Here is a 26,459-nt window from a genome sequence, read left to right as displayed (position 1 = left end):
TAAGTTTTGTTTAAATGCAAGTCAAATACCATTTTATATGAGAAGCAAACAAGTCTGACACCAAATTGACAGAAATTTTGTTTGCTGAAATTCATACCATAAACAAAACACATGGTTTCCTTTAAAAGTGTTCTTGTTAAAGGCATTTAATGCTTATAGCATGTGTTGCCTGAGTCTCAATAAATTGATTAGCACCATGTAAATGTAAATTTGTACAGATTCTACCAAGATTTCTTCTACCCATTTTATGACTTTGACCTAAAATTCTAGTATAATTAGAACAAATAATCATTAAACACCTTCCGCATTCCAGTCCCAGACTTGAAGATTGGTAAGAGGTAAAGTAGTGATATAAAGCATCACTTTCCCAGATAAATGTGTACATATGTACATATTTAGCAGGTTAGGGTGTAAGAAGGATACCCTCCTTTCCTCAAAGTAATACATATTCTGTTACTTTGATAGGTCAGCCAATCCAACTTCTGCCCCCCAAATGTTCTGATTTTGTAAACACCCTATAAAATAATAGGCAACTCTAACTTTAATAATATAATAGCAACTCCTTTGTACCTGTATTTGTCCTTTTTTGGCAAAGAAAATGTGGATAAAGCATTTGTTTTTGAGGATTTAGAAATTTTTAAGAAGTGATTTTCCTAATCAAAGTTTGCATCAATTATACAAATAATGCTAATATATTTTTATTAATGGATAATTTGTCTTGGAGACAAAAGTGACTTCTTTTTTGAGAGCATTGGTTTAATATGATGAAACCCAGTATAGACTTTATGTAATATATCACGAGAAGCAAGTTAATGAAAACATCCAAAAGAAATAGCATTTACCCACGGGGACCCATTAAAATGTTTGAGAGGTTCTCTCTTATGTTTACATTTAATTAATAGTCCTTTTTAAAAAGAAGGTGTGATAACGTTGCTAACCAGCTAGGTTGGAAATCACTTGGGATATTCCTTTGCTAAAAGCCAGATAGGAGGTCGAACACTCCTGCCTCAAAATGAGAGAGGGAAACTCTCTGAGGTGTGATAAATCCTAAGGGCAATATTTATGAGCCTTCATCTCAGATAAAATATTTACTTTTCTAATTAAAATGTATAGTGCCTTTTCTTGCCTCAATCATAAGAGTAATATTTCTCTTCAACTTCAAGACTAATGAAAATAAATTCCATATAGTAAAATTTTCTTAAGCAAAGGGATAACTTCATCCTCTGGTAATTATACTTGAGGCAGATAGATTGAGTTCTGATGAGACTGTTGTTTTTAATTTGAAATAAATTCTACAGTGTCAAATATCAAGTTAATATTAAAAATCTATCTTAAATGTTTTTACTCTTTCTGGTATTTCCTTTTGTCCTGAAAGAGATTGGGTAGAAGTCCAATATATCTTTCCATATAATTTTATAAAATATTCTTTCTTTACTAAATACATTTGATATATAAAGTATTATTTTAAATATAATAAAGACAATTTCTTTAAGATATAAAGTCATGTTAACTATAATTAATGTGTAAATGAAGACATGTATATTTTAAATTCACTCTGTATTTTAATCTAGTCATTGTGTAAATTCTAGTATTCACAAAGACTCAACCTTTCAGATAATGATTAAATGCTTAGAAAATGTTAAAACTCTAGGGGGATTACATCTGTTTTAAGCCAACTATACATAGCATTTTAAGGGCTATAGAGAACGACAGCAAGTACTGTAAGCATGAAGAAGTAGTATGACAAACAGCTTTAGTTTTCTGGGAACTTAAAAACTTCCAGAGAGAAAGCACAGTAACACAAAATATCCATAATAACAAAATCAGACTGGGGGTGGGGTGGGGTGGGAGAGCGGAGGGGAAACAGCTTTTTACATATTATGGAGCAGGAAATTAAAGTCCTAGGAGACACCTGTATTAACTGAACCCACAAAGTAATTTCACTTCATAATTATGGAAAAAGCTATAAGAAGACATTGTCTTAAGTCTAGTTCATCATGAGAATTCTAGTTTTGTTGTTTCAAGACATACTGATCTGAAATAATAGGCTCAACATTTTTATAAAATGTTTTTTACAAAAAGCAATTATTTTTTAAAGCACCTAACTTACATACTTCTAAAACAAGTATCTAAAAGACTTTTGGTGATTAATATACAAAGTCAATATTTATCTATAAACCTGAGTTATTTCATAATGTTATAAACCAGTGTTAATTCAATTTTAAAAAAAGAAAAGCATAGCAGATGTTCAATAAATAGGTTATTACACCCCCCATTAAACTTAAATAGTGCTTTCTTTTTCTCCTAATGGTTTTTCATCTAGAATTTTTAAGAACGTAATTACATTTTCTCTTTTCTTCAAAGCAATCCTGGTTGTTTATATTTTAATCAACTAATTTTTTAAATTTAACTCTAAATTCCTTTTAGTTGTCCAATTTAGTCATTTATTTCTATATCATCTATCTAACCAAAACCAAAAATAAATTTATGAAGTAGAGGAAGCTATGTAGACAGCTGAGTATATAGAAGATATTCAATAAATGTTTAATGGAGAAATGAATAAACCTATGACATATTAAATAAAATGTTGCTCCGTTTTTCTCAGTAGTATGCTTTATACCTAGGACTTGAGTGTTTTTAGTATTTGGATTTATTCTTAAAATACTTAAAATAGTTTCATCTCCTAATTAAGGTCTGTTTCTTTTGAGCTTGGTTTTAAGATTTTTCACTAATTTTCTTAATATTACCTGGGATAATGTTTTTCAAAGGACTTTTTAGTATAGTGGTAGCTTGAGAAAAATATAACTCCACATGGAAGAAGTCATTCATTAGCAAACAAGACCCCAAAATATATTTTGTCTTCAGGTTTTAGTTCATCATTAATATATCAAGTAATTATTGAGTGTTCATCCTGTATCAGCACCATATTAGAATTGCAATAATGAAAAAGTAAGTGGTTTAATCACTGTGGAGATTGGTGAGAAATTGGGGAAGTAAAGAAGACACAAATACATTCTAAGTTAGAAACAACTGATAAATCTCACTATGGAGAGTTAGGTGAGAGAAGGTAGCATCCAATGAGAATTTATGTGAAGCTGCAGGTATAGGTGTTAGAAACCATTTGGCTGAGGAACTATCCTAGGGAAAGCTTTGCTTTATATCTCCTTTGTGCATTTTACTCTAAACATTAAGATTTTACATGCATGCCTTTCTTGGCAGGTTGTGTACGGAGGTTCCCATGCTGCCAAGTTAACATAGAATCAGGGAAAGGAAAGATTTGGTGGAATATCAGGAAAACCTGCTTCAAAATAGTTGAACACAGTTGGTTTGAAAGCTTCATTGTCCTCATGATCCTGCTCAGCAGTGGTGCGCTGGTAAGTGATCCGACATTTAAAGCAATAAATTGATTAAGTCAGCATTTTTAAATAAATGAGTTGCAAGATAAAAAATCATGGCAGATTATTTTATCTAAAATTTAATCACTATGGTTAGTACCAAGGAGAAACTTAGTTTCGCTCAGTAAAGATTTACTGAGCACTACTACATAGCAGGTATTATTCTTGCTGCCCAAAATGTACAGATGGATAAGATCCAGGTACTTTTCTCAAGATGCTCAGCGAACACTGAGGAAGAGAGAGGCACAAGTGATTACAGAAATGGGGTATGTTTGTAAGTACAGCGTATACATGACAAACCTCTGGAGCAAGGAGAACAATTTTCTGCTTGAGACTTCAGAAAGGTAGATGATGCTTTGCAATATCTAAAAGGATTAATAACAATTTTCTAACCAAACAAGGTGGACTGTATAAAATGGTATGTATAATATGGTAAGGAAGCATAAAGAGAATTATATTTTCTAGAATTGAAAAGTTGCCAATCTTTTGAAAGTGTCATGAGAGGAAGAGCAAATACAGGGAGATAGTGGTGCCCAGAGATATGGCGACTAAGATCAGCAATGTCAGCTTATGAAGTACTGTGCATGTTATCTGGCTAAACAGACTGTATTTGTAGGATGGATGTGACAAGTTTCTCGTTCTGTACACACCAACCACCTTCAATAAGGACTGAGGGAACCTGGGAGAGTTACAAGCTCCCTGAGCCCTTTCTTCCCTGTTTTTTCTTTCCTGCTGAAACTAACAGAGATAAGCCAATAGAAATCCATCTTCAGCTAGAGAAAGCTTTGGAAATTCCATTGTACTAAAAACAAAATATTCCAGAACATTTTAAAATAGCCTCAGAGATAGTCTTGGTGGATCTGGGATTTACTTTTATCCTTACTTACAATAAGTTAACCTGTTATGCTTGATAAATATTGGCAGAAGATATGAAAATTCCAAGTTTGAGACAAGGAGTTTATTACCATGGTGTAGGAAGGTATGTGAACTTCAACATATTTTTAATAAATATAATAATAAAAAATATAATAATATAATGTAATATAAATATTATATAAAAATATAATAATGTAAATATAATAATAATAATAATAAATGAGAAAACTTTGAAAAGACCATTCATACTGTTTTCCAAGGCATTTATGAATATGACCACACTATCATTGTTATTTACTAAAAGTTCTTGGAAACATTCATAGACTATATAGTGATTTGGGGAACTGAAGTTTTGAAAGAATGATGAAATTTGGTATAAAATGCAGAGGAAGAAACCATCCTCTATTTTCTGCTGCTCCATTAGGTGATTGCACTCATTCATTTAGCAGACCTTTGCTAGCCTCTTGCTGTGTTCTTGACATGGTGGTAGGCCCTGGGACTGCACAAGCATCTTGTGCTGAAGAAGAGGGTCCAAATCATACTAGTGTGAAGGAGAGTGCATGGTGAGAAAGATTTATAAAAGGAGCTAACCTTAGAATAATGACATAAATTATTAGGACAACCATTTTGAATGGCTGTCAAATAATTTCATCTTTGTATTTTCTCTTGATTTCTGATGACCTGTGGCCTGCACTGGTGAGACGACTAGAAGTAAGTGTTACACGGTAACTGGAAGGCAGAAGAAAGTCAGCTGTCCCATATTAATGTCCTGTTTCAGTGGTTTCTCCATCATAATTTTATTTCCCATTTTTATCATGAATTATAAGCTTTAAATTTCATGTGAATTAAAATCTGAATATTTTCTCTACAGGCTTTTGAAGATATATATATTGAAAAGAAAAAGACCATTAAGGTTGTCCTAGAGTATGCTGACAAGATATTTACTTATGTCTTCATTCTGGAAATGCTTCTAAAATGGATAGCATATGGTTATAAAACATACTTCACCAATGCCTGGTGTTGGCTGGATTTCCTAATTGTTGATGTATGTACTTTTGAGAAAATTTAAAAGAGGGTTTATTCTTACTACGAAGTGTTCTGAAAAACCTTCACTAATATTATATATTCTCATTTTTTATTTTGGTTAGCTTTTTTTAATTTTAGGCTCTAGGTTTATGTTTTTAGTGATATTAATACAGCCTGTGGAAACATAAGGGAATATTAAAAGAAATCCTTCAACATGTGTAATTTGTCTTCTGTTCCATTCTAATATTTATATTTGAAAATATTTCCTGCAATCAGAGATGTGATTGTTTTATGTATATGATTTAAATATCATGTTAAATATTTCTTTTTGGCAATAGGAATAAAATAAAAACCAGGAAGTGGGGGGTGGCAATAGAAAAGTGCAAAGACAAATGAAGAGAATAAATATATTGCCTTAATAGAATTAGAAAAAGAGGATAGGGGTGTATTAAGTTGTCTGATATATATGAGCTCAGATTTATGTAAAAGTGGTAGTGCTAGCACTAAATAACCGTGTTAGAGAAAAGTATTTAGAAATATTTAGAAGTATTTAGAAATAGTTAGAAAAATATTTCTCAGTCACAATGCTAGGAAAGCTAAAATAAGTCACAACTCTTACTCGTTTCAAAGATCTAACCTACTCTTCATTTGTAGAGTGATAGTAAGGTAGAGAAATAGTAATTAACATTTTTGAATAATAAATACAGAAAGCTATTGAATACTTGGATGATAGAAAATATGTAAGAATGCCTCAAAGTGAATTTTTTATTTTTTATTTTAACATTTATCATTTTTTAAAGTTTTTAGACAATATTTGCTTTCCCCCACCCCCTCAGACTGAGTCCCCATAGAATCAAAGTGAAATTTTTTAACACAAAAATCTATCTTAAACATCTTGTTGCAACAGTCAAGAAAAATATCCTAAAACAGCAAGTGAAATCAAGGCATCTCAAGTAGAAATTAATGATATAACACCCATTATTATCATCATTATTTAGTATAATCTATTTGTATTTTAATGACATTTCATAATATATCATATATTAAAATTATTATATATTCTATTTTATATTATTTGAAAGTCTTCCTTACACTAAGTTATGATCTCAATCCCCCAATCTTATTTTTTCAGAATGGTATATATTCTTCAATCTTTGATTCATTCTCCTAGAGTTTCCAAAATCTAGTCTTTGTGGTTAGGCAAGAACATCATCCTATAATCACAGTTTTTAGAGATTTGTTTTCCATCTGATGCTTGGAATTAGAGAGCAACATGAAATTGTTGCAGTTCAAACAAGTGCTCTCACATTTAATCAACTTTTGCATTATATGACTTTTCAGAAAAGATAAATTAGTATAGCTTCATTCATAGATATCAAAATTTTAAGCATGACTATAAATAGTCTGATTATAAAATTAAACCAAAACTTATCATACCTACTCAGTTCAGCTTATCTCAAACTCAGTAAATTCTTTTTTAACAGATAAAAATATTAAAATCAATAATATTTTTGTTTTCTACATAGATCTGGAAAAAAATTGTTTTCCAAGGTAAAACATGCTACACCTCATATATTCTTTTGTGCTTTCTCTATGAGAACTCAGATTTATGATACCTTAAATTAATGATTTCATATTGTTTGGTTTTTTAAATTCACCTTTTATATAGATAGATAGATAGATAGATATTTCCCTGTAACTGCCAGAGAAAAGAAATGGTAAGATGGATGTTTTCATAATGTAATAGTTTTAAAGATTGGCTAGCCAAAAGAAGAGGATTTTTTTCAAAGATTTATTTATTTATGCATATAAGAACTGGGGTACAGGACAGAGTTGTGGGGGTGGTGGTGATAGGATTCACCAGAGACAGAGTGGGGAACAGAACAGGCAGATTGAAATACACTGCTGGGGAGAATAGCAGGCGAGTCAGGAGAGGTGTGCTGCACCATGTGTGTAGCTCCCTGGCCGGGGATGGAACTTGTGCTGCACTATCTGCAGATAGCTTCATAGGTTGCGTTTTAACTCCTTGCACCACCAGCGGTGCCCAAGAAGAGGATATTTTAAAAGGAATGTAGATTATTTCATTTCTTTCCTCCTACCTTTAAATATGATTGGGTCTTAAGCTAGAAAATATTTAAGATATTCAAAAACCTCTTATCATATAGTAATTTCCATCACTCAGTTTAAGAAATAAAAGGTTACAAGTACAATTAAATGTATTAAGAAAGAGAGATGACTGGTTAAAAACAGAAATTCGGGCCTCCCCTGGTGGTGCCCGCAGTTGAGCGTAGCGCTGTGAAGCTGTCTGCAGCCTCTGCAGCGCCAGTTTGATCCCCGCTGGCCAGCAAGGGTCCCACATGGTGCACAGTCCTCTTCTGTCTCGCACGCTGCTCCCCTCAGCAGTGTATTTCATCAGTCTGCCTGTTCTGTTCCCCACTCTGTCTCTGGTGAATCCTCTCACCCTCCCATGCATCTGGCCTGTCCCCCAGTTCTTGTGTAAATAAATAAATAAATCTTAAAAAAAAAACAGCAATTATTTTTGTATGTGAAAATCTGAATTAGTGACTCCAATATTTTAGGGATATTCAGAACTCAGAGATTATATAACATGTGTTTGTATTACTTAGTATGTTGAACAAAGATAAGTAAATATTGACATATATAAATATAAAAACAGTATATAAAACGTAAGTATTTTGATATGTAATGTGAAGCAAAGCTGCACATAGTATTCTTGCTTGTTACCTAGGAATACAATTAGGGGAAGGACTGAAATTTTTTATTTCTCAAAAAATTGAAAAACTTTTCGAGAGCAGTTCTCAGACTGTGATGCCTGAACCAACAACATAGGCACACCCAAGACCTATTGAATGAGAAATCCCCAAATTGGGATCCAGTAAGCTATTCTAACAAGCTCTGTAATTTCTGCTTCTTCATATTCAGGTTTTAGAACCACTAGTCTGATTTCAGAGGGTGGACTTATTTGACTTCTTCTGGTGTCTAGATTATTTGAAACTTATTTAATTGAGGTATAGTAATCAGTGTGAGCATATATTGCATATATACTTGTGTATACATAGATAGGTAATAGATGCACACATATACACACACATAAATTGTACTCAGTTACAGACTATACTGTATTTTTCTCAATAATATACATATATTCAATACTGTAACATTTTACAGTGGTTTGGAGACCAGGTCTATAATTTTTTTAGGGATAATTCAGCTTATAATGAACATTTACATTTTTTACTGATTAAAAGGAACACTTTTATTCTGATATTTTAAGTGCACTATATTTTTTTTAAGTGGAAAACAATGAATCTGAATGGGTGAATTTAAGAATGGTATGAGAGACAGTTGTGCAGAATATGTATCATGAGGACTAAAAAAGAAACTGTATTGTTACAAATGTAGTGAGCTATTGGAAAGTAACTATTTAAGACCAAAAACAGCGCATCCTGATTGAGAAATGAGTTAACTTGTCTTTCATAGCAGCAACAAATGAACCTGTGAGCAATGATTTTTCCTACTTTTTCAATGATCAAGATAAGGAAATTGACTCTCAAGCCTTTCTGTTCTTCCCTAGAAAACTTGAAGCTTTTAGTCATTTAATTTATAATGAAGAACTGCATTCCAGATGTTCTTAGATATTGCCTCCTGCTATACATAGTGTAAAATGAGTAAACATTTTAAATGAAACATTCAGAGAGTGAATGCATTTACAGATTCAGATCTAAGGTCATTGAGGAACTCATTTATCCATTATCAAAATGGGTATTGATTTGATTTCTGTTTTTTTTCCTGAGATAATCATGATCAGAACACACATTTCTGTTGAATGCTGAATATAATCGTAGTGGCAAATCTAATGTGAAGTTCGGTATGTCTGTATTGTGAAGCCAGTATGATCACACTCTTTTCAATTTACTTGAGATTTTTCTACATTAATTATTACTAGGTAGTTCTTTGGTCTGATAGAAGAAATTATAAAGCAGAACAATCTTATGAGAAATTAGTCCCATTTCAAAAATTATGAGTCTTCAGAATGCTTAGATTTGGTTGAGTGAATGCCACTTAGCAAAATAATCACATATTTTGTTATGCCCTGGTTTTCATTTCAGTTGAACTTTTGATAATTGTTCTAATTCAATGGTCAGAATTAATAAGCAAGTACATAAGCATTGACTGAAAATGTCTGAAGCCCATGTGATTTTTATTCAGGGATAAGAAATAACCTACTTTCTTTTATTATTTCTTACTTTGGTTAACCTTCCTTTAAATCTATTTCCTTACAAAAGCATCCATCTTACTCAAATTTTTAGGCATTGACTAAATAATTCAATATATAAAATCATATTGTTCTTACCGAGGGCTTCTCTTAATGTCCTCTGAAATTGACTTTTCCTCTTTGTGCTTTATTATTGCATTGTAAAGATTAATGAAAAATTTGTTTTTTATAGGTTTCTTTGGTTACTCTAGTGGCAAGCACACTCGGTTACTCTGACCTTGGCCCTATCAAATCCCTGCGGACACTGAGAGCTTTAAGACCTCTAAGAGCTTTATCAAGATTTGAAGGAATGAGGGTAAGAAAATTCTAAACTTCCTAATATTTTTAGTGGAGTATAAAACACAAAAAACATGGATATGTATAAATTATGACCTCTATATTAGTAAGCATGTGTATATAAGCATATACATACCATATATGGATATATAAGAATTATTTATGTACATAAGGGTGTGTACTTGTACATGCAAACATATATACATAGTATTTCAATGCATATTGTTTAACAAAGAGTAAAGCAAATACAGTAATGCCTCCTTCATATATTTTTAGGCAAAGATCTAAATAAAGTAACTTTTCCCTTCTTAAATGAAAATCTTCCCTATTCTATGAAATTGAGGTTAAGGGAACACTACCAGTCTTGACACCATCTCTCACATACATGTCATCAAGCACTTGCTGGAATCAGATGTGCACATATTTTTTAAGGGTATACCCTTGGTAGGGGGCATAAGAAAAGACAGGAAAGTGAAATAGCATCAACCATCACTTTTAATTTCATCTTCAAAATATATTTCAAAGTGGAATCATCTCAATTTTAATTGAAAAAACAAAAGCTCTGAGAGTTCACTTAATTTGCGGTAGGCAGCATGGTGCCTGAAAAGAGATGTATTTTCCAGGGAGGTGAGATTATGACTACCAACAGCCTAGCTTTAAGGGCTGTATTAAATCAGCAACTTCCTCATAAAAACACATTGAGGACAATGACCTAATTTTCCCTAATTAGTTCATAACCTCATTTGTTGCTGTTTTCCTTGAATTTCTTCTCCAGATTTACAACTGTTTTCTCATGACTATTGTTTTCTTGGCCGGGAATGCTTCTCCCTGCCCTGAATTAACCCTACTTTATCAATGTAGCAGACAAATATCTACCCCTACTTTAAACCGCAATTAAAATTTGCTTTGTCCACCACCAGGCATAATTGGGCATCCTCTCTCTGTGTTCAGACACATAAAACTCTTATATTGTATTTTACTTGCTAATTTACCTGACTGCCTCTAAGCCTGTAGTCTCTGTACAATTTAATATACAGCTTAGTCTAGCCTACTGATTTTCTAAGTGTGGTCTACTGATCAGCTAATAGCATCATCTGTGACCTTATTAAAAATAAAAATTCCCAGATCTCACTCCAGACGTACTAAATCATAAATTCTGGGCTTGGATTCAGAAATCTGAAGCCTCAGGTGAGCTTTAGATATCTTTTAGTCTAGCAAATAATTATTATTCCTGCTAACCTAATTATGACAGTCTTCTCTACTGATTAATGTATCCAGTGTATATAAGAATTGAAAATTTATGTTTCCATTTCAACATAGATGATACTGGAATTCATTGATATTAATGTCATTTTCAAACATTAACATGTTATAATATATTTAGAATCTATTAGCTGATGCCTGGATTTGAATATACAATATATTACATTTTCATGAGCAAAAGCTATATTTTTCACTAGAAAACTACTTCCTTCAGTGATTATTAGGCCAGCCCATTATTTAACTCTGCTTGCATTTTGTTCATTTTCTGTTACACAGTGAATTGGATACAGGAGAATATTTTTAAATATTTGAATATTTGAAGGAATATGTATATTTGTATTTATTAACCATGTAAAATAGGCGATGTTTCTTTATCCTGCTGTGGCTTTTTTTTTTAATTTTTAATTTCAGGGCTTACAATTTTGCTCTTGATTTGTGCAGTTGTTCCACTCACCCTCCACTAAACCATCCATGTACAAGTGGCATTTCGAAGAATACATTATATTTGAGACATTCTGTAGTTAGTTTCCTTTGAGTCTTGAGACTCTTCAGCTTAATGGCTTTCCCAAATGGCATCTCATCAGAACAAGATGCACCTGTCTTTCTCAGAGACACATTACATATTTTCTTCTTTTTTTTAAAGATTTATTTATTTATGCATACAAGAGCTGGGGTACAGGCCAGAGATGTGGGGGGGAGGGTAAGAGGACTCATCAGACAGAGCGGGGAACAGAACAGGTAGATTGACCAAAGCACACTGCTGAGGGGAGCAGTGGGCGAGTCAGGAGAGGTCTGCTGTGCCATGTGGGTTGCTCCCTGGCTGGTCGGGAATTGAACTCATGCTGTAGAGGCAAGGATTGCTTCCTAATGTGGTGCTTTAACCCCTTGCGCCACCAGGAAGGCCAGACACATTACATATTTTCAGCAAACATATTCTATCCTATAGAAAAGAGTTGAATATTGAAGCCTCCCTGGTGGCCTAGGGGTTAAGCCTCAGTGCTATCAACACTATGGCCTGAATTCAATCCCTGGACAGGGAGCTAATCCACATGGTGCAGCAGACTTCTCCTCTCTCGCCTGCTGCTCCCCTCAGCAGTGTATTTCAGTCAATCTACCTGTTCTACTCCCCACTCTGTCTCTGGTGAATCTTCTCCCCCACCCTGCACCTCTGGCCTGCAACCCAGTTCTTCTATGCATAAATAAATAATTTTTAAAAGTTTAATGTTAAATAGACCCTAGTTCCCTCAAGAGCACATAAGAACAATGACCATGGATTGATCATTTGAATAGTTGAAATATATGGTATAACCAACAAAGCCTAAATATACTTTAAAAATGCTTGCCAGCCTTTCTGTTATAAGCAATCGCCAAGATAGTCAGAAATCTGTAATGTTTCCCCACTGGACATGGCTGGAGAGGCTGCTTGCTAAATTGCAAATAAGAGGGGGGGATATAATAATCATTACTTAATCTTCACATAGTACTCTTCACTTAAACTCCTTGTTAACATGTTTGCACTCATTGAGGACTAGAGCCAAAGTATAAGAAGATAAGATTTGGAAGGATAGGAAAATTAAGAAAATCTGAAAAGCTATAAATCCTACAGTGGATGCCAGAACTGGAGTTGCAAGAGGCATTGGTGACCAATAGCAATGGAAATACTGAAAAGCAGAAACAGAAGAAGTATTAAGGATAAACTATATTTCATTTTTTTAAGATTTATTTATTTATACATACAAGAGCTGGGGTACAGGTCAGAGGTATGGAGTGGGGTGGTGGTGAGAGGATTCACCAGAGACAGAGTGGAGAGCAGAACAGGCAGACTGACTGAACTACACTGCTGAGGGGAGCAGTGAGTAAGGCAGGAGAGTTCTGCTGTGCCATGTGGGTATCTCCCTGGCTGGCCAGGGATCGAACTCATGTTGCAGAGTCTTCGGATTGCTTCATAGTGCTGTGTTTAACCCCTTGCACCACCAGGGAGGCCCCCATTTTTGTTTTAACTGAGGTCAGCACTATCTATTTTTAACAAAGGACTTACAAATATGTATTTTATAATTAGAATAGTAAATTTGAAAAAATTACTCATTCTACAGATGAGGAAACAGAGGTCCTAGCAAAGGTAATTCTAACACTGTGAACTTTTAAAATGTACATTTTATTCATTTTTTAACATATTTATATATTTCTTTTCTAGATATTGCAGATTTTATGAATTCATCTTACATATATTAGGTTGTTGGTTTATTTTTTCTTTTTATTTATGTAGACTCACCTTAGCTATTTTGTTTGATATATCTGCTAATAATTTCACTACATGTTCATCATGTATTTTTGTAAAATCATTGATTTCAAGGCTCCTGTGACATTTTATACTGCTTGGCATAATGCTGAGCATTTACTAGGTAGTCAATAAATACACATTGGTTAATTTGATATCTTAAACACTTAGGGTGACTTTTCTGACATCTTTACTTCTCTAGTATGTTTCATTAATGTGACCTATTTAACACTGTACTAATCATTATCATTCTTTTCTTTCTTTTGAATACCAGGTGGTTGTAAATGCTCTCATAGGTGCAATTCCTTCCATCATGAATGTGCTGCTTGTGTGTCTTATATTCTGGCTAATATTTAGCATCATGGGAGTAAATTTGTTTGCCGGCAAGTTCTATGAGTGTATTAACACCACAGATGGGTCACGCTTTCCTCAAAGTGTGGTTTCAAATCGTTCCGAGTGTTTGGCACTTATGAATGTTAGTCAAAATGTGCGATGGAAAAACCTGAAAGTGAACTTTGATAATGTTGGACTCGGTTACCTGTCTCTGCTGCAAGTTGTAAGTGACCACCCTTTCACGAATATGTGATATTATAGGGGAAACTGGATGATGGATATAAATCATTTTTTAAATAATCTATCAATTAGATATTAAAGATAAAATACTTAGTGAATTTAAAAGAAGACTTGGTCTTTCTTAAAACATGTATTGCAAAATTAAACTTAGGTGCTATTGCATTTGAGTTATTAATCCATATTTGACTTCTTGATGTTATTCCACCACCATCCCCAGCCACAATCATTGCACCACCTGAATATTACTCCAAAAATGAATAGTCATTTTTGGCTGCCATTTTTATTCTACACAGTAATGAGTATTTCCCACTAGCACAGAGAATCTTTACAAAAATGGACAAAATTATTTTCAGCCTTTTTCAAAGATTTTTCTTCCTCCTCTGCTGGAAAAATACAAGTTCTTGTGCAAATTTGCAGGCAATTGTAACAGCCTGGGAATGATTAACTAAGAGAAGTTTCTAAAGTGATTTGGAAAGATGTCCTTTTTGTTTTTGGCATAGCATCCATAGACTGGTATTTTGAAATACAAAGTTAGTAATTTATTACTTAATTGTTTTAGCATTAAATAAACTAAACTCATTTATGACTGTTTTTGGAGAGTGAACTCCATATTCATAATCTACAAATGTTATATTTACAGGCTACATTCAAGGGATGGATGGATATCATGTATGCTGCTGTTGACTCTGTTAATGTAAGTATTGGTACCTCACCTAAATTCAATGACTTTTTCAAGCTCCTTTTGTTTTGGTCAGAAGTTTTCAATCCATAGCTCAAGGAGCTCTTTGTATGTACACACATGATAAAGAACTTCTGCCTAATAGCCTGGTAGTTACAAGTGCAGCGTTTGAAGACAGAGATTTAATAAAATTCTAGATCTATCATAATCATTAATGTTTTACAACTGACTTTGAGCAAATTTACATAGTCTATTTATTATTCTGTATATGGAAAACAATTCATTCCTACTTCATGAAGTTGTTCTGAAAATCCAACAGGAAAATCCAAGTATGGCATTTAGTGAAGCCTTATACTAATAATGGATCGGCATATGTTAGTTTTTCAGACAAAAATGAAATTACATTTTATTCATCTTTTTAATTTTTATATTTTGAAATACTTTATAAGAATTTATGTCAAGTAAGTTTCACATTAAGAAAGTATGAATACTACCAGCTACTTCATGTTGCCCAAATAGCAAGTGAAGATATTTCTATACCATATGAAAAAATCAGCAAAGTTTATGTCAATATAGCATTTTCTCATTCACTGTTTTTTTCTATAAATAAAACTCATACTTTTGGTCATTTGATTACTAAATTGTTCTAACATTCTGAGAACAACTGCATCTTATGGCTAATACTTTGCAGTCATTTGAAGATTATATTTATGTACATAATGTGCATGAAATACATATTTAATGTGAATAAATTTTTAAGAATGTTTATGTTGAACCTCAACAATGCTTTAGTGTCAGAAAAAGCTAAGTTTAGCTAGGGTGATACTGCTTGGAGTATCTTGTCAAACAGCATGACAAAGAAAAAGCTGAATGTTACTGTCAATGTACCACTAAATTTTATTAATTTTCTAGGTAGACAAGCAGCCCATGTATGAGTACAGTCTCTACATGTATCTTTATTTTGTCATCTTTATCATCTTCGGTTCATTCTTCACTTTGAACTTGTTCATTGGTGTTATCATAGATAATTTCAATCAACAGAAAAAGAAGATAAGTATTTTAAGTTTTTTTTTAATTGTACTGGAAAGATGAAATGGTTATTTTCCCAAAAATGTTATGTGAAATTTAACTTCATGTTTACTAGTAATTAGCTTCATTTATTTCTCAAATAAATGGCTAGTATACATTAATAGGTATGCTTAATCTTATCATTTCTGCACAGAAAATATCTCCTAAGCCATAACTTCTTAAGTAATATACAATCTTCAGTTTTTTCTAATGTTCTCTATAAAATTTGAATAAAAAAATTCACTATTCAAAACACATTTCATAAGTACTCATTATATTCTGTTCTAAGCTACTTTTCTGTCTGGTGTGTGTTGGGCTAACACTTGAAGGAGAACAAATCAATATATCGTTCCTGAGACTGAAGAGTTTTTAGTAGAAAAAATAATATATAAGTAATGAAAATTAAGATTTGCTGAATGTTGCATGTAAGGCACTCCCCTGAAAGTTCTGTTTCATTTATCTTCACATCAACTGTATTAGTTTTTTATAACAGCTGTAACCAAGTATCACAAACTGGGTAATCTCAAAAAACAGAAATTTATTCCCTCACAGTTCTGGAGTTCAGAATTTGAAATTAAACTTTTGTCAGGGCCATTATCTCTTCAGAGCCTCTAGGGGAGTGGCCTTCCTTGCACCTTCCACTTCTGGTAGCTCAAGTGTTTTTTGGCTTGTGGCAACAGTCTCTGCATCTGTGGTCAGATTATCTCTCTGTGTATCTTTTCTGTTCTTATCAGACATCAGACACTATCTTAGTGATCTGAGGAAACATCTAGACAATGATACTGATTTTAACTAGATTTATTTTTATTTCTTTACCTTGGAGGTCAAGACATCTTTATGACAGAAGAACAAAAGAAATATTATAATGCAATGAAAAAGCTGGGATCCAAGAAACCACAAAAGCCAATACCTCGACCAGGGGTAAAAAAAAACATGAATTGAAAACTTGTAGCAATAACATAATGTACAGTGGTTTCTTAAACATAAATGCATGCATTTTAATATATTAAACAAAAGTTCTTATAAAATTGTATTTATGTATTTTGAACATTATCACAGCTTTTAATATTTCTATAAAAATTAAGTGATTATATATGCTTTACTTTTATATCCATTATACAACTTTCTACTAGTAAAATGGTTTTACTGTGGCCTAAGAAATTTGATTGAAATTTATCTAAATTTATCTAAAGAAATTTATCTAAATTTATCTAAATGGTGAATTTATGATGTAGTGCTTGCTATCAGTATGGTGACATTAACATTTAGATATTTACTACTACAACAAATAGATTTAGTTGGCTCATTTATGAATCTAAACTTTATTCTACTATAGAGTCAGAGACCAGAATAGACTCAGCTGGGAATATTGAGTCCTAGTAGTCAAAAGAATCATTTGTATTCCTCCAACAAATAAAAAACACCTAAGTACATTTCAATTTATATTCAACATCCATTACTAAAGAGTCATGGCTAAAGACAGAGAGCATCCTCCATACCCAGTTAGTACCTGGCTGGCTTCATAACAATCACTTAGCACTTTTTAAATAGACGTTCTTATGCGCTCACCTAAAACTGCTAAATCATAATTGATAGATTTGAAAGTCTTGGAATAAAGTTTTTTGAGTGCCATATTTGGTCTTGATACAATGCTTTAAAACTTGATTGTGTGGGCCTCCCCGGTGGCGCAGCGGTTGAGCGCTGGGTTGCGAAGCTGCCCGCGGCCTCTGCGGCGCCGGTTCGATCCCTGGCTGCTCCCCGGCCACCTGAGGAGGGTCTCACATGGTGCGCAGACCTCTCCTGCCGCCCATTGCTCCCCTTAGCAGTGTACTTTGGTCCTTCTGCCTGCTCTGCTCCCCACTCTGGCTCTGGTGAATTCTCTCACCCTCCCGCGCTTCTGACTGTACCCAGTGCATGTATAAACAAAACAAACAAACAAATAAATAAATAAAACATGCCTCTATTAAAAAAAAAATTAAAACTTGATTGTGCAACTATTAAGGGGATTTTGAAAAACTTCTTTATTCTAGAAGGCATAATACTCGCAATGAGATGATATGTAGTAAAGATATGTATGGATACATTCTCTACATACAAAAGGTAGGAAAATACATCTCTCTGATATATCAGTTCAAAACTATGTAACACATTAGTTAAAACAATGACAAAGTAGAAATTCAGAGATATCCCCTAAGTTATAAAACTGAGGGTTTCATAGTAAAATTATCTTGTCTTTGATCATGACAATTCATATATAATACTAGGGTAGATAAGCTTAAAAGCAAATGTTAGTATACAAGGTTACTTGAAAACTGGTCCTAGATACTGAAAGTCAGCAACAAAAAAAAATTTCATTGAGGGCCTCCCCGATGGCGCAGTGGTTGAGCGCTGGGTTGCGAAGCTGCCCGTGGCCTCTGCGGCGCCGGTTCGATCCCCGGCTGCTCCCGGCCACCGGAGGAGGGTCCCACATGGCGTGCAGACCTCTCCTGCCGCCCGCCCGCTGCTCCCCTCAGCAGTGTACTTCAGTCCTTCTGCCTGCTCTGCTCCCTGCTCTGGCTCTGGTGAATTCTCTCACCCTCCCGCGCTTCTGACTGTACCCAGTGCATGTATAAACAAAACAAACAAACAAACAAATAAATAAATAAAACATGCCTCTATAAAAAAAAAAAAAAAAAAAAAACTTAAAAAAAAAAATTTCATTGATTTGCATTTAACCCATTATTAATATTTCTTATAAAAGTAAGATCCTAAGACCAGGGATAATTTATAAAAAAAATTAAAGTTGATTTGTTTTTAACTAATGTAATGATCTGTATATACAATTTATGAAATGTTCATCTGCATTCCACTTTTTCTCTTGTGTCTTTGCAGAACAAATTCCAAGGATGCATATTTGACCTAGTAACTAACCAAGTTTTTGATATCACTATCATGGTGCTTATCTGCCTCAACATGGTAACCATGATGGTAGAAAAAGAAGGGCAAAGTAAATACATGACTAATGTTTTATACTGGATAAATTTGGTTTTTATTATCCTTTTCACTGGAGAATGTGTGCTGAAATTGATCTCCCTCAGACACTACTACTTCACTGTGGGATGGAACATTTTTGATTTTGTGGTTGTGATTCTCTCCATTGTTGGTAAGACCATTTATTTATCACATTTGAATCAAACTCCACAGATGCTCAGAGGATTTTCTGAATTGTTCAATGTAAATTTACTTTTGAGTAAGTCAGTTAACTACATGAAAGAATGAAGGAAATTGAAGAGCAAAACTAAACAAAACTGCATAAGAATCATAGGGTTCATACTATAGTCTTCAAATGGTTTTCATTTGCTGGGAGCATATTCCTTGATACTGGAATTCCAATATTAACCTTCACAAAGGTAGAAACTGTGTCTTTTTGTACACATGTCTTAGAAGATAACACAGAATCTGAAATCACTTCTAGTTTTAGTACATATGAGAATTTCCCCCTGATTAATGATAACATTAATAGCCAGACTATTAGCAATTCTGTGCAAATTCTTCCTGAATGCAATATGAAGATTTCAAGAAATGTCAACTTCATATATATAATTCAATCATTGTTCAAATAATCTGCCATATCTGTGAATTACAGTACATGCTTTTACACTTCCTCCTCTTTGATTGCTATAGGCATTTTTCTGTCTTTTTGTTTTTCATCATCTACACGTCTTTCTCAATATTTTAGGATTATATTTATTTTTAGAATTATATTTAGAATTAGAGATTGTAAAGATCATTTAATACAAACTCAACTTACAAATGATGAAATAGACAGGCAACAAATGTTAAGGGTCACATGACCTAAAACCACAATATTGATGATGATATAAATTAGAAAAGAGTATTATCACTTAAAATTTAGGTTGGAATATAATACTAACCACAAGCATAACAGTGGAAGCATTCCCACTAAGAAGAAAGTGTTCTTATATCACCTCTTTTTTAAAAATATTGACCAATGTGTAAGATAAAAAACAAAGAAACAAATTTGCTATATATAAAATATAGCAAATTATATTCATTTTTGGATCATATTGTGGCAGTCATTGAAAATAGATGAAAATTAACTAAAAAATGGATTCAGTTATTGTTCAGTGGTACAAATTTTAAATGACATGTGCCAACGTTAAATTTTTTATATGTAGACAAAAGTTTAGAAAATATGTTTTAAAAATCTTGATCACAGTTGCAATAAAAGAAATTATCTAGGGCCTCCCTGGTCGTGCAGCGGGTTGAGCGCCATGTTGTGAAGCTGTCCGCAGCCTCTGCAGCGAGGGTTCAATTCCCGGCCGGCCAGGGAAAAACCCACATGGCATGGCAGACTTCTCCTGTCTTGCCCACTGCTCCCCTCAGCAGTGTCTTTGGTACATCTGCCTGTTCTGTTCCCCACTCTGTCTCTGGTGAATTTTCTCACCCTCCTGCGCCTCTGACCTGCACCCCAGTTCTTGTATAAATAAATAAATCTTGAAAAAAAAGAAATTATCTAGAAACAACTTAATAAGAAATATGTAGGACTTCTATGAGGAAAATTAAAAAATAAAATATAACTTAAATAAATGAAAGGCTTTTCTTGTACCCCAGTTCTTGTATAAATAAATAAATCTTAAAGAAATTATCTAGAAAAAACTTAATAAGAAATATGTAGGACTTCTATGAGGAAAATTAAAAAATAAAATATAACTTAAATAAATGAAAGGCTTTTCTTGTACTTGATAAGACTCTCTCTGTTATCATGAACACTTTTTTTCCAGATCATTTTTTCTCCCAATGAGGATATCAATATATTTTTTGTGGTAGAGAAATAAATATGTAAAATAAATAAGTCTAAATGATTCTAAAGCCATATGTAAGAAAAATAAGAATATTGCTAGATATTAAGACTTATAACCCTGAGGAAGTAAATAGTGTTCAGAAGAAAACTCAGTGGATTCAAGTAGATAATCCAAAAATCAAACTTCAGATTAAACTAACTTACTCAGTAAAAAAGAGCATATGAATCAAAGACTGATTAAAGTGAAAAAAGTATTTTTAATAGAAACAGATTTATAACCATAAACTTGAAAATCCTTGTTTCATGACTACGCATGAGTCTATGAAGAAAAAAATAGACAATTGCACAAAAATATAATATCCTATGGAGGAAAACTCACTGCACCAGAAAGAAAAAGTTTAAAAACATGGAAAAATTTTATGTGACATCTAAGGCTAATGAAGGGTTAGTTTTCCAATAGAAAGATTATCCTTATAAATGAGAGAAAATAATAAATTTCCCAAGAGAAAAATTAACAAAGGACCTCAATAGGTCAAAAATAGTAGAAATTGGGCCTCCTTTGTGGCACAGGGGTTGGGGACAGCGCTATCAAGCTATCACCAGCCACTGCAGCACGAGTTGGATCCCCTGCTGGCCAGGGAGCTACCCACATGGCCAGCAGAACTCTCCTGTCTCTCTCGCTGCTCTCCTCAGCATTGCATTTCAGTAGATCTGCCTGTTCTGCTCCCCATTCTGTCTCTAGTGAATCCTCTCACCCCTTCCTACACCTCTGATCTGCACCCCAGTTCTTGTATGCATAAATAAATAAATCTTAAAAAAAATAAATTTGAAAATAGCCAACAAGCATACGTAATTTCCAGTAAACAAGAAAAGTGAATTGTTTTTTCTAAAAATAATGAAAAGAAATTAAGGAGATGTTTTTAAATATCACAAATATTTTCAGGTGAAAATTATAAAGAATGACAACTGGTAAGCATGTGAAATGTGGGCACTTTCATACCACTTACTGTACAAACTTTCTCAAGATAGGTTTGGTATTATTTGGCAATGTAATGAAATTTTGACAATCTGACCTAATAAATTCTATTAGTATACTACAAAAAGATATTCCTGCAATCAGGAATAAAAATGTATGTACTTAGATATTCACTTCAGCCCCCCAAAACCAGAAACATATATTTCCTCAGAATCATATATGTATGTGTATATATATTTATGAAATATTATTCAATTATAAGAAATCACCTTGTCATTTGTCTGGAAATATCTCCTTGACCTATAATTGACTAAAACACATTATTGAAAAAAATGCTTGTATGACATAATTACATCTATGTGTGTGTGTGTCTGCATCATAATACATAAAATATTAACAATAGTTACAGTTGGTGATATTTCAGGTGATTTATATTTCCTTTTCAGTATTTTACTGTTACTTAAATTTTCTTCCTGAGTAGGTATTATCCTTATAATTTAAAAAATCATCATGGAGGGGGAAAGATAAGGTCCATAAACTTAATAAAACAGAAAAAAATGTCATAGTAAGTAATTCTAATAATTTTCCTTTGGAGTCACACAAATCTTTATTATGAAATTGCTTTTGATATAAAATGACAGTTCCAAAATCATAAGAGATAAGATGGCAGATAAAACTATTAAGAGTCATGATTTTCTTTAGCATGAATATTTCACTTTAATTCCTTTCCTCCTCACCAGGTATGTTTCTAGCTAATATAATAGAAAAGTATTTTGTATCTCCTACCTTGTTCCGAGTGATCCGTCTCGCCAGGATTGGCAGAATCTTGCGTCTCATCAAAGGGGCCAAGGGGATTCGCACCCTGCTCTTTGCTCTGATGATGTCCCTTCCTGCGTTGTTTAACATCGGCCTCCTGCTCTTCCTGGTCATGTTCATCTACGCCATCTTTGGAATGTCCAACTTTGCCTATGTTAAAAAAGAAGCTGGAATTAATGACATGTTCAACTTTGAAACCTTTGGCAACAGCATGATCTGCCTGTTCCAGATCACCACCTCTGCTGGCTGGGATGGATTGCTAGCTCCTATTCTTAATAGTGGCCCTCCCGACTGTGACCCCAAAAGAATTCATCCTGGAAGTTCAGTTGAAGGAGACTGTGGGAACCCATCTGTTGGGATATTCTATTTTGTCAGTTACATCATCATATCATTTCTGGTTGTGGTGAACATGTACATCGCTGTCATCCTGGAGAACTTCAGTGTTGCTACTGAAGAAAGTACTGAACCCCTGAGTGAGGATGACTTTGAGATGTTCTATGAGGTTTGGGAAAAGTTTGATCCTGATGCCACCCAGTTTATCGAATATAGCAAACTCTCTGATTTTGCAGCTGCCCTGGATCCTCCTCTTCTCATAGCAAAACCAAACAAAGTCCAGCTCATTGCCATGGATCTGCCCATGGTCAGTGGGGACCGGATTCATTGTCTGGACATCTTATTTGCTTTTACAAAGCGGGTTTTGGGTGAAGGTGGGGAAATGGACTCTCTTCGGTCACAGATGGAAGAAAGGTTCATGTCTGCAAATCCTTCTAAAGTGTCCTATGAACCCATCACAACAACACTAAAACGAAAACAAGAGGATGTATCTGCTACTATTATTCAGCGTGCTTACAGACGTTACCGCTTACGGCAACATGTCAAAAATATATCAAGCATATACATAAAAGATGGAGACAGAGATGATGATTTGCCCAATAAAGAAGATATGGTTTTTGATAATGTTAATGAGAACTCAACTCCAGAAAAAACAGATGCAACCCCATCCACCATCTCTCCACCATCATATGATAGTGTAACAAAGCCAGACAAAGAGAAATACGAAACAGATAAAACAGAAAAGGAAGATAAAGGGAAAGATGGCAAGGACAGCAATTAGAGCTTCACTTCTGATATATGTTTACAGCCTGTGAAGGTGATATAATTGTGTTAATAAGACTCTCTTAACGGGGTCTATGCCAAAACTCTTTTAATCAAAATATTCTCAAAATCAGTGCATTCACTAGCTCTGATTCCCTAAGATAGGTGGGCAGCATTCACAGATGGCTTTTTTTGTAGCAGTAAATTAATTTGTAAAAATTGTAAGAGCTACACTGTAGGGATTGATTACAACAAACAAAAGTGATTTAATTTTATAAAATCAACTAGTCATTTTGAGTAATTTTCAGATGTTTGGAGCTCTTGAGAAGGGACCTTTTCCTTTAAAAATCACATTGAGCTGACTAATGCTATTTGGGGATAGTGAGGGAAGAAGCAAGGAATTGGTTACAGGCAGTCAGTTAGGAACAGGGTCCCCCAGCCCCCAAGTCCACTTTTCAGCCTGATTAAGAAACACTGGGCTAGAACCAAGAGGGTGCCATTACTGGCCCCCTAACCCCACTGACTACCCCCCAACCCTACATCATTTAATAGTCTGATTAGAGAGTTCAGACACCAACACAGTAACACAATGCTATTGACATGAAAGGCTGCTTTCAGGAAGGTCAGCCAGGTCATGTAGGCACCCTCAGTGGGCCTGGGTAGCCCAGGACAACCCCACACACTCAGCGGACCTAGGTGGTACAGGAGAACCCCACAATTTCAGAAGCCCAGGAGACCCCTGAGCCCAGCCAATCAGCAACAGACACAGCACACAGAAATCCAAGGACCAGAACCCTCCCCTTTACCCTCTCTCCGTGTAAGCACCCATTTCTCGCCCACCCCCCAAAGGCTGCCTGGCAGGACCCTGTGGGTGGGGACCTTTCCTGTTCTTCTCCCTCCCTGCCTCTCAATAAGTGTCTTGCTTTTCTGTAACTCTGTTCTCCACATCGAATCTTGATGGTTTTGTCAAACTTACTTTAGACTTTCTAGTCAGCTATAAAGAAAGCTTGCCAGTTGGTTGGAAAATTTCTAAACTTCTTGTTGGCCATTACAAATTTCAGATTTGGGCCTCCCTGATGACTCAAGGGGCTAAGCACAGCACTATGAAGCTATCAGCAGCCTCTGCAGCACAAGTTTGATCCCCGGCTGGCCAGGGAGCTACCCACATGGCGGAGCAGACCTCTCCTGTCTCGCCTGCTGCTCCCTTCATTAGTGTATTTTCAGTCAATCTGTCTGTTCTGTTCCCCACTCTGTCTCTGGTGAATCCTCTCACACCCCTCACCCCTGCATCTCTGGCTGTACCCCAGTTCTTGTATGCATAAATAAATACATCTTTAAAAAAACATAAAAATTACAGGTTTCTTTTAAAAAATCTAAGTTTCTTATTTAAAATAATCAATTTAGTAATCAAAACTACATAGTAGGTTTCTATAGATGACATTCCTTATCAAATTTCTGATAAAGGTCTAAGAACAGACAAACTTCAAAGTAAGATCTTAATCTATCTCTTCTCCTGTCCTTCTCAGGGTCTATGAATAAGGTATCTTTTATCTTTCCTAGGACTAGGCCTCATCTGTGAGGTCAAACAGAAACCAGGACTTTGCAAAGCAATTTGAATTTTCTATGCTTGTCTTTAAGATGGTTCCAATCTTGGGCTCTAGAGGTTTTAAAATGATTAAAATGGGACACTTATTATAACATGTAAGCACTTTAGTATCCATTTTATATTAGAAACCTCCTTGATTACAAAAAAAAAAACAAACAAACTTAAATGGTTATATCGACTTAACTTGAAACACTTCAATTATTTTAGGAATTTATCTTTGTCTTGAAAAGGGATATAGTTTTGTTGGAACTGTCCACCCATCAAAATCTCTTCTAGGAGGGCCTCCCTGGTGGTGCAAGGGGTTAAGCACCGCATTATGAAGTAATCCACAGCCTCTGCAGCACAAGTTCAATCCCCGGCCAGCAAGGGAGATACCCACATGGCACAGCAGACCTCTCCTGTCTCGCCCGCTGCTCCCCTCAGCAGTGTATTTCAGTTAGTCTGCCTGTTCTGTTCCCCATTGTCTCTGGTGAATCCTCTCACCCCCACATCTATGGCCTGTACCCCAGCTCTTGTATGCATAAATAAATACATCTTTTTTTAAAAAAAATCTCTTCTAGGAACTTAAGGAAAAATGTGGCCTTAAAAAACTGATAGGGAATTTTCTGCCCCACTTTCTTTAGAACTCAAGGGGCATTCTTACAAATATAACTTGAAAAATGTTTTCTTATCTGAAGGAATTAGTTCAAAAACTAATATTTAAAAATAAATTAGTAATTGTCAGAAATACTGGTAAAATCAATATCTCTAAAAATTAGTGCAAATGGCCCAAATTCTAAGTGAAAGAGATCGTTGTGTCTGTGTCTTTGCCTTTGTGTCTTTTGTGTCCAGAGGGCTGTTATGTTAAAATTATTATAAAGGGCACCCATATAAATTCTAATTTAAAAAAAAAAAAACACCAAATTTTGAGATCATGATCTAAAATTGTTAACAAAAGATACTTCAAAATGTAATGGATTAATTAAAGCATACTGTCTTAAATTTATAATATTGGGAATTAATAGTTTTATGTGTTTAATTAGGGGAAAAAAAGAAGCTTGGAGTAGTCAAAAAGAGTTATTGACCTGGTCTATGTTAACACAGGTAAATGTGGTGTTGTTTATACCCACACTGCTTTTGATAAAATTCTTTTCTAAAAAGACTAACCCACTATTTCTTCCCCTTAAAAGAAGTACCATTGTTCCCTGGGTAAGCACCTTAATTGATTTTTCCTTCCCTTGTCCTTGCCAAAAAAAAAACAAAAAAAAAAAAAAAAAAACACCTTTGGCATAGGAAATTGTTTCATTTGTAACTCTGCAATTTGAACTTCCTATCCTAAGAAAAACTATAGCTATAGTTGGTATCTCTATCTTAAATCTGTTCTTTTTATCATTATTTAAATGGTGGTATATTTCTCCTATAAAACTAAGGATCTACTACATTTAATAATGA

General features: G+C 34.2%; 1 protein-coding gene across 1 annotated transcript in view; it reads left to right on the top strand.

Moving 5' to 3' along the window:
* SCN9A (sodium voltage-gated channel alpha subunit 9) overlaps window positions 1-24,771 on the top strand; it is a 126,201-nt gene extending 101,430 nt beyond the window's left edge. The window contains exons 19-27 of the mRNA XM_037523456.2: window positions 3,220-3,374; window positions 5,143-5,316; window positions 9,767-9,889; window positions 13,686-13,967; window positions 14,625-14,678; window positions 15,576-15,713; window positions 16,548-16,652; window positions 18,603-18,873; window positions 22,252-24,771. Coding sequence (XP_037379353.1) covers window positions 3,220-3,374; window positions 5,143-5,316; window positions 9,767-9,889; window positions 13,686-13,967; window positions 14,625-14,678; window positions 15,576-15,713; window positions 16,548-16,652; window positions 18,603-18,873; window positions 22,252-23,441 — 2,492 coding nt within the window. The 3' untranslated portion in view covers window positions 23,442-24,771. The remainder of the gene's footprint in view (window positions 1-3,219; window positions 3,375-5,142; window positions 5,317-9,766; window positions 9,890-13,685; window positions 13,968-14,624; window positions 14,679-15,575; window positions 15,714-16,547; window positions 16,653-18,602; window positions 18,874-22,251) is intronic.
* Window positions 24,772-26,459: the final 1,688 nt, after the last annotated feature.

This window comes from Talpa occidentalis, unplaced genomic scaffold, assembly GCF_014898055.3.
Source record: "Talpa occidentalis isolate TD23 unplaced genomic scaffold, MPIMG_talOcc4v2.1 talOcc4.3, whole genome shotgun sequence".
Taxonomy (NCBI): Eukaryota; Metazoa; Chordata; class Mammalia; order Eulipotyphla; family Talpidae; genus Talpa; species Talpa occidentalis.
Note: the sequence above shows the minus strand (reverse complement) of the source record. Positions and strands in the feature narration are given on the sequence as shown.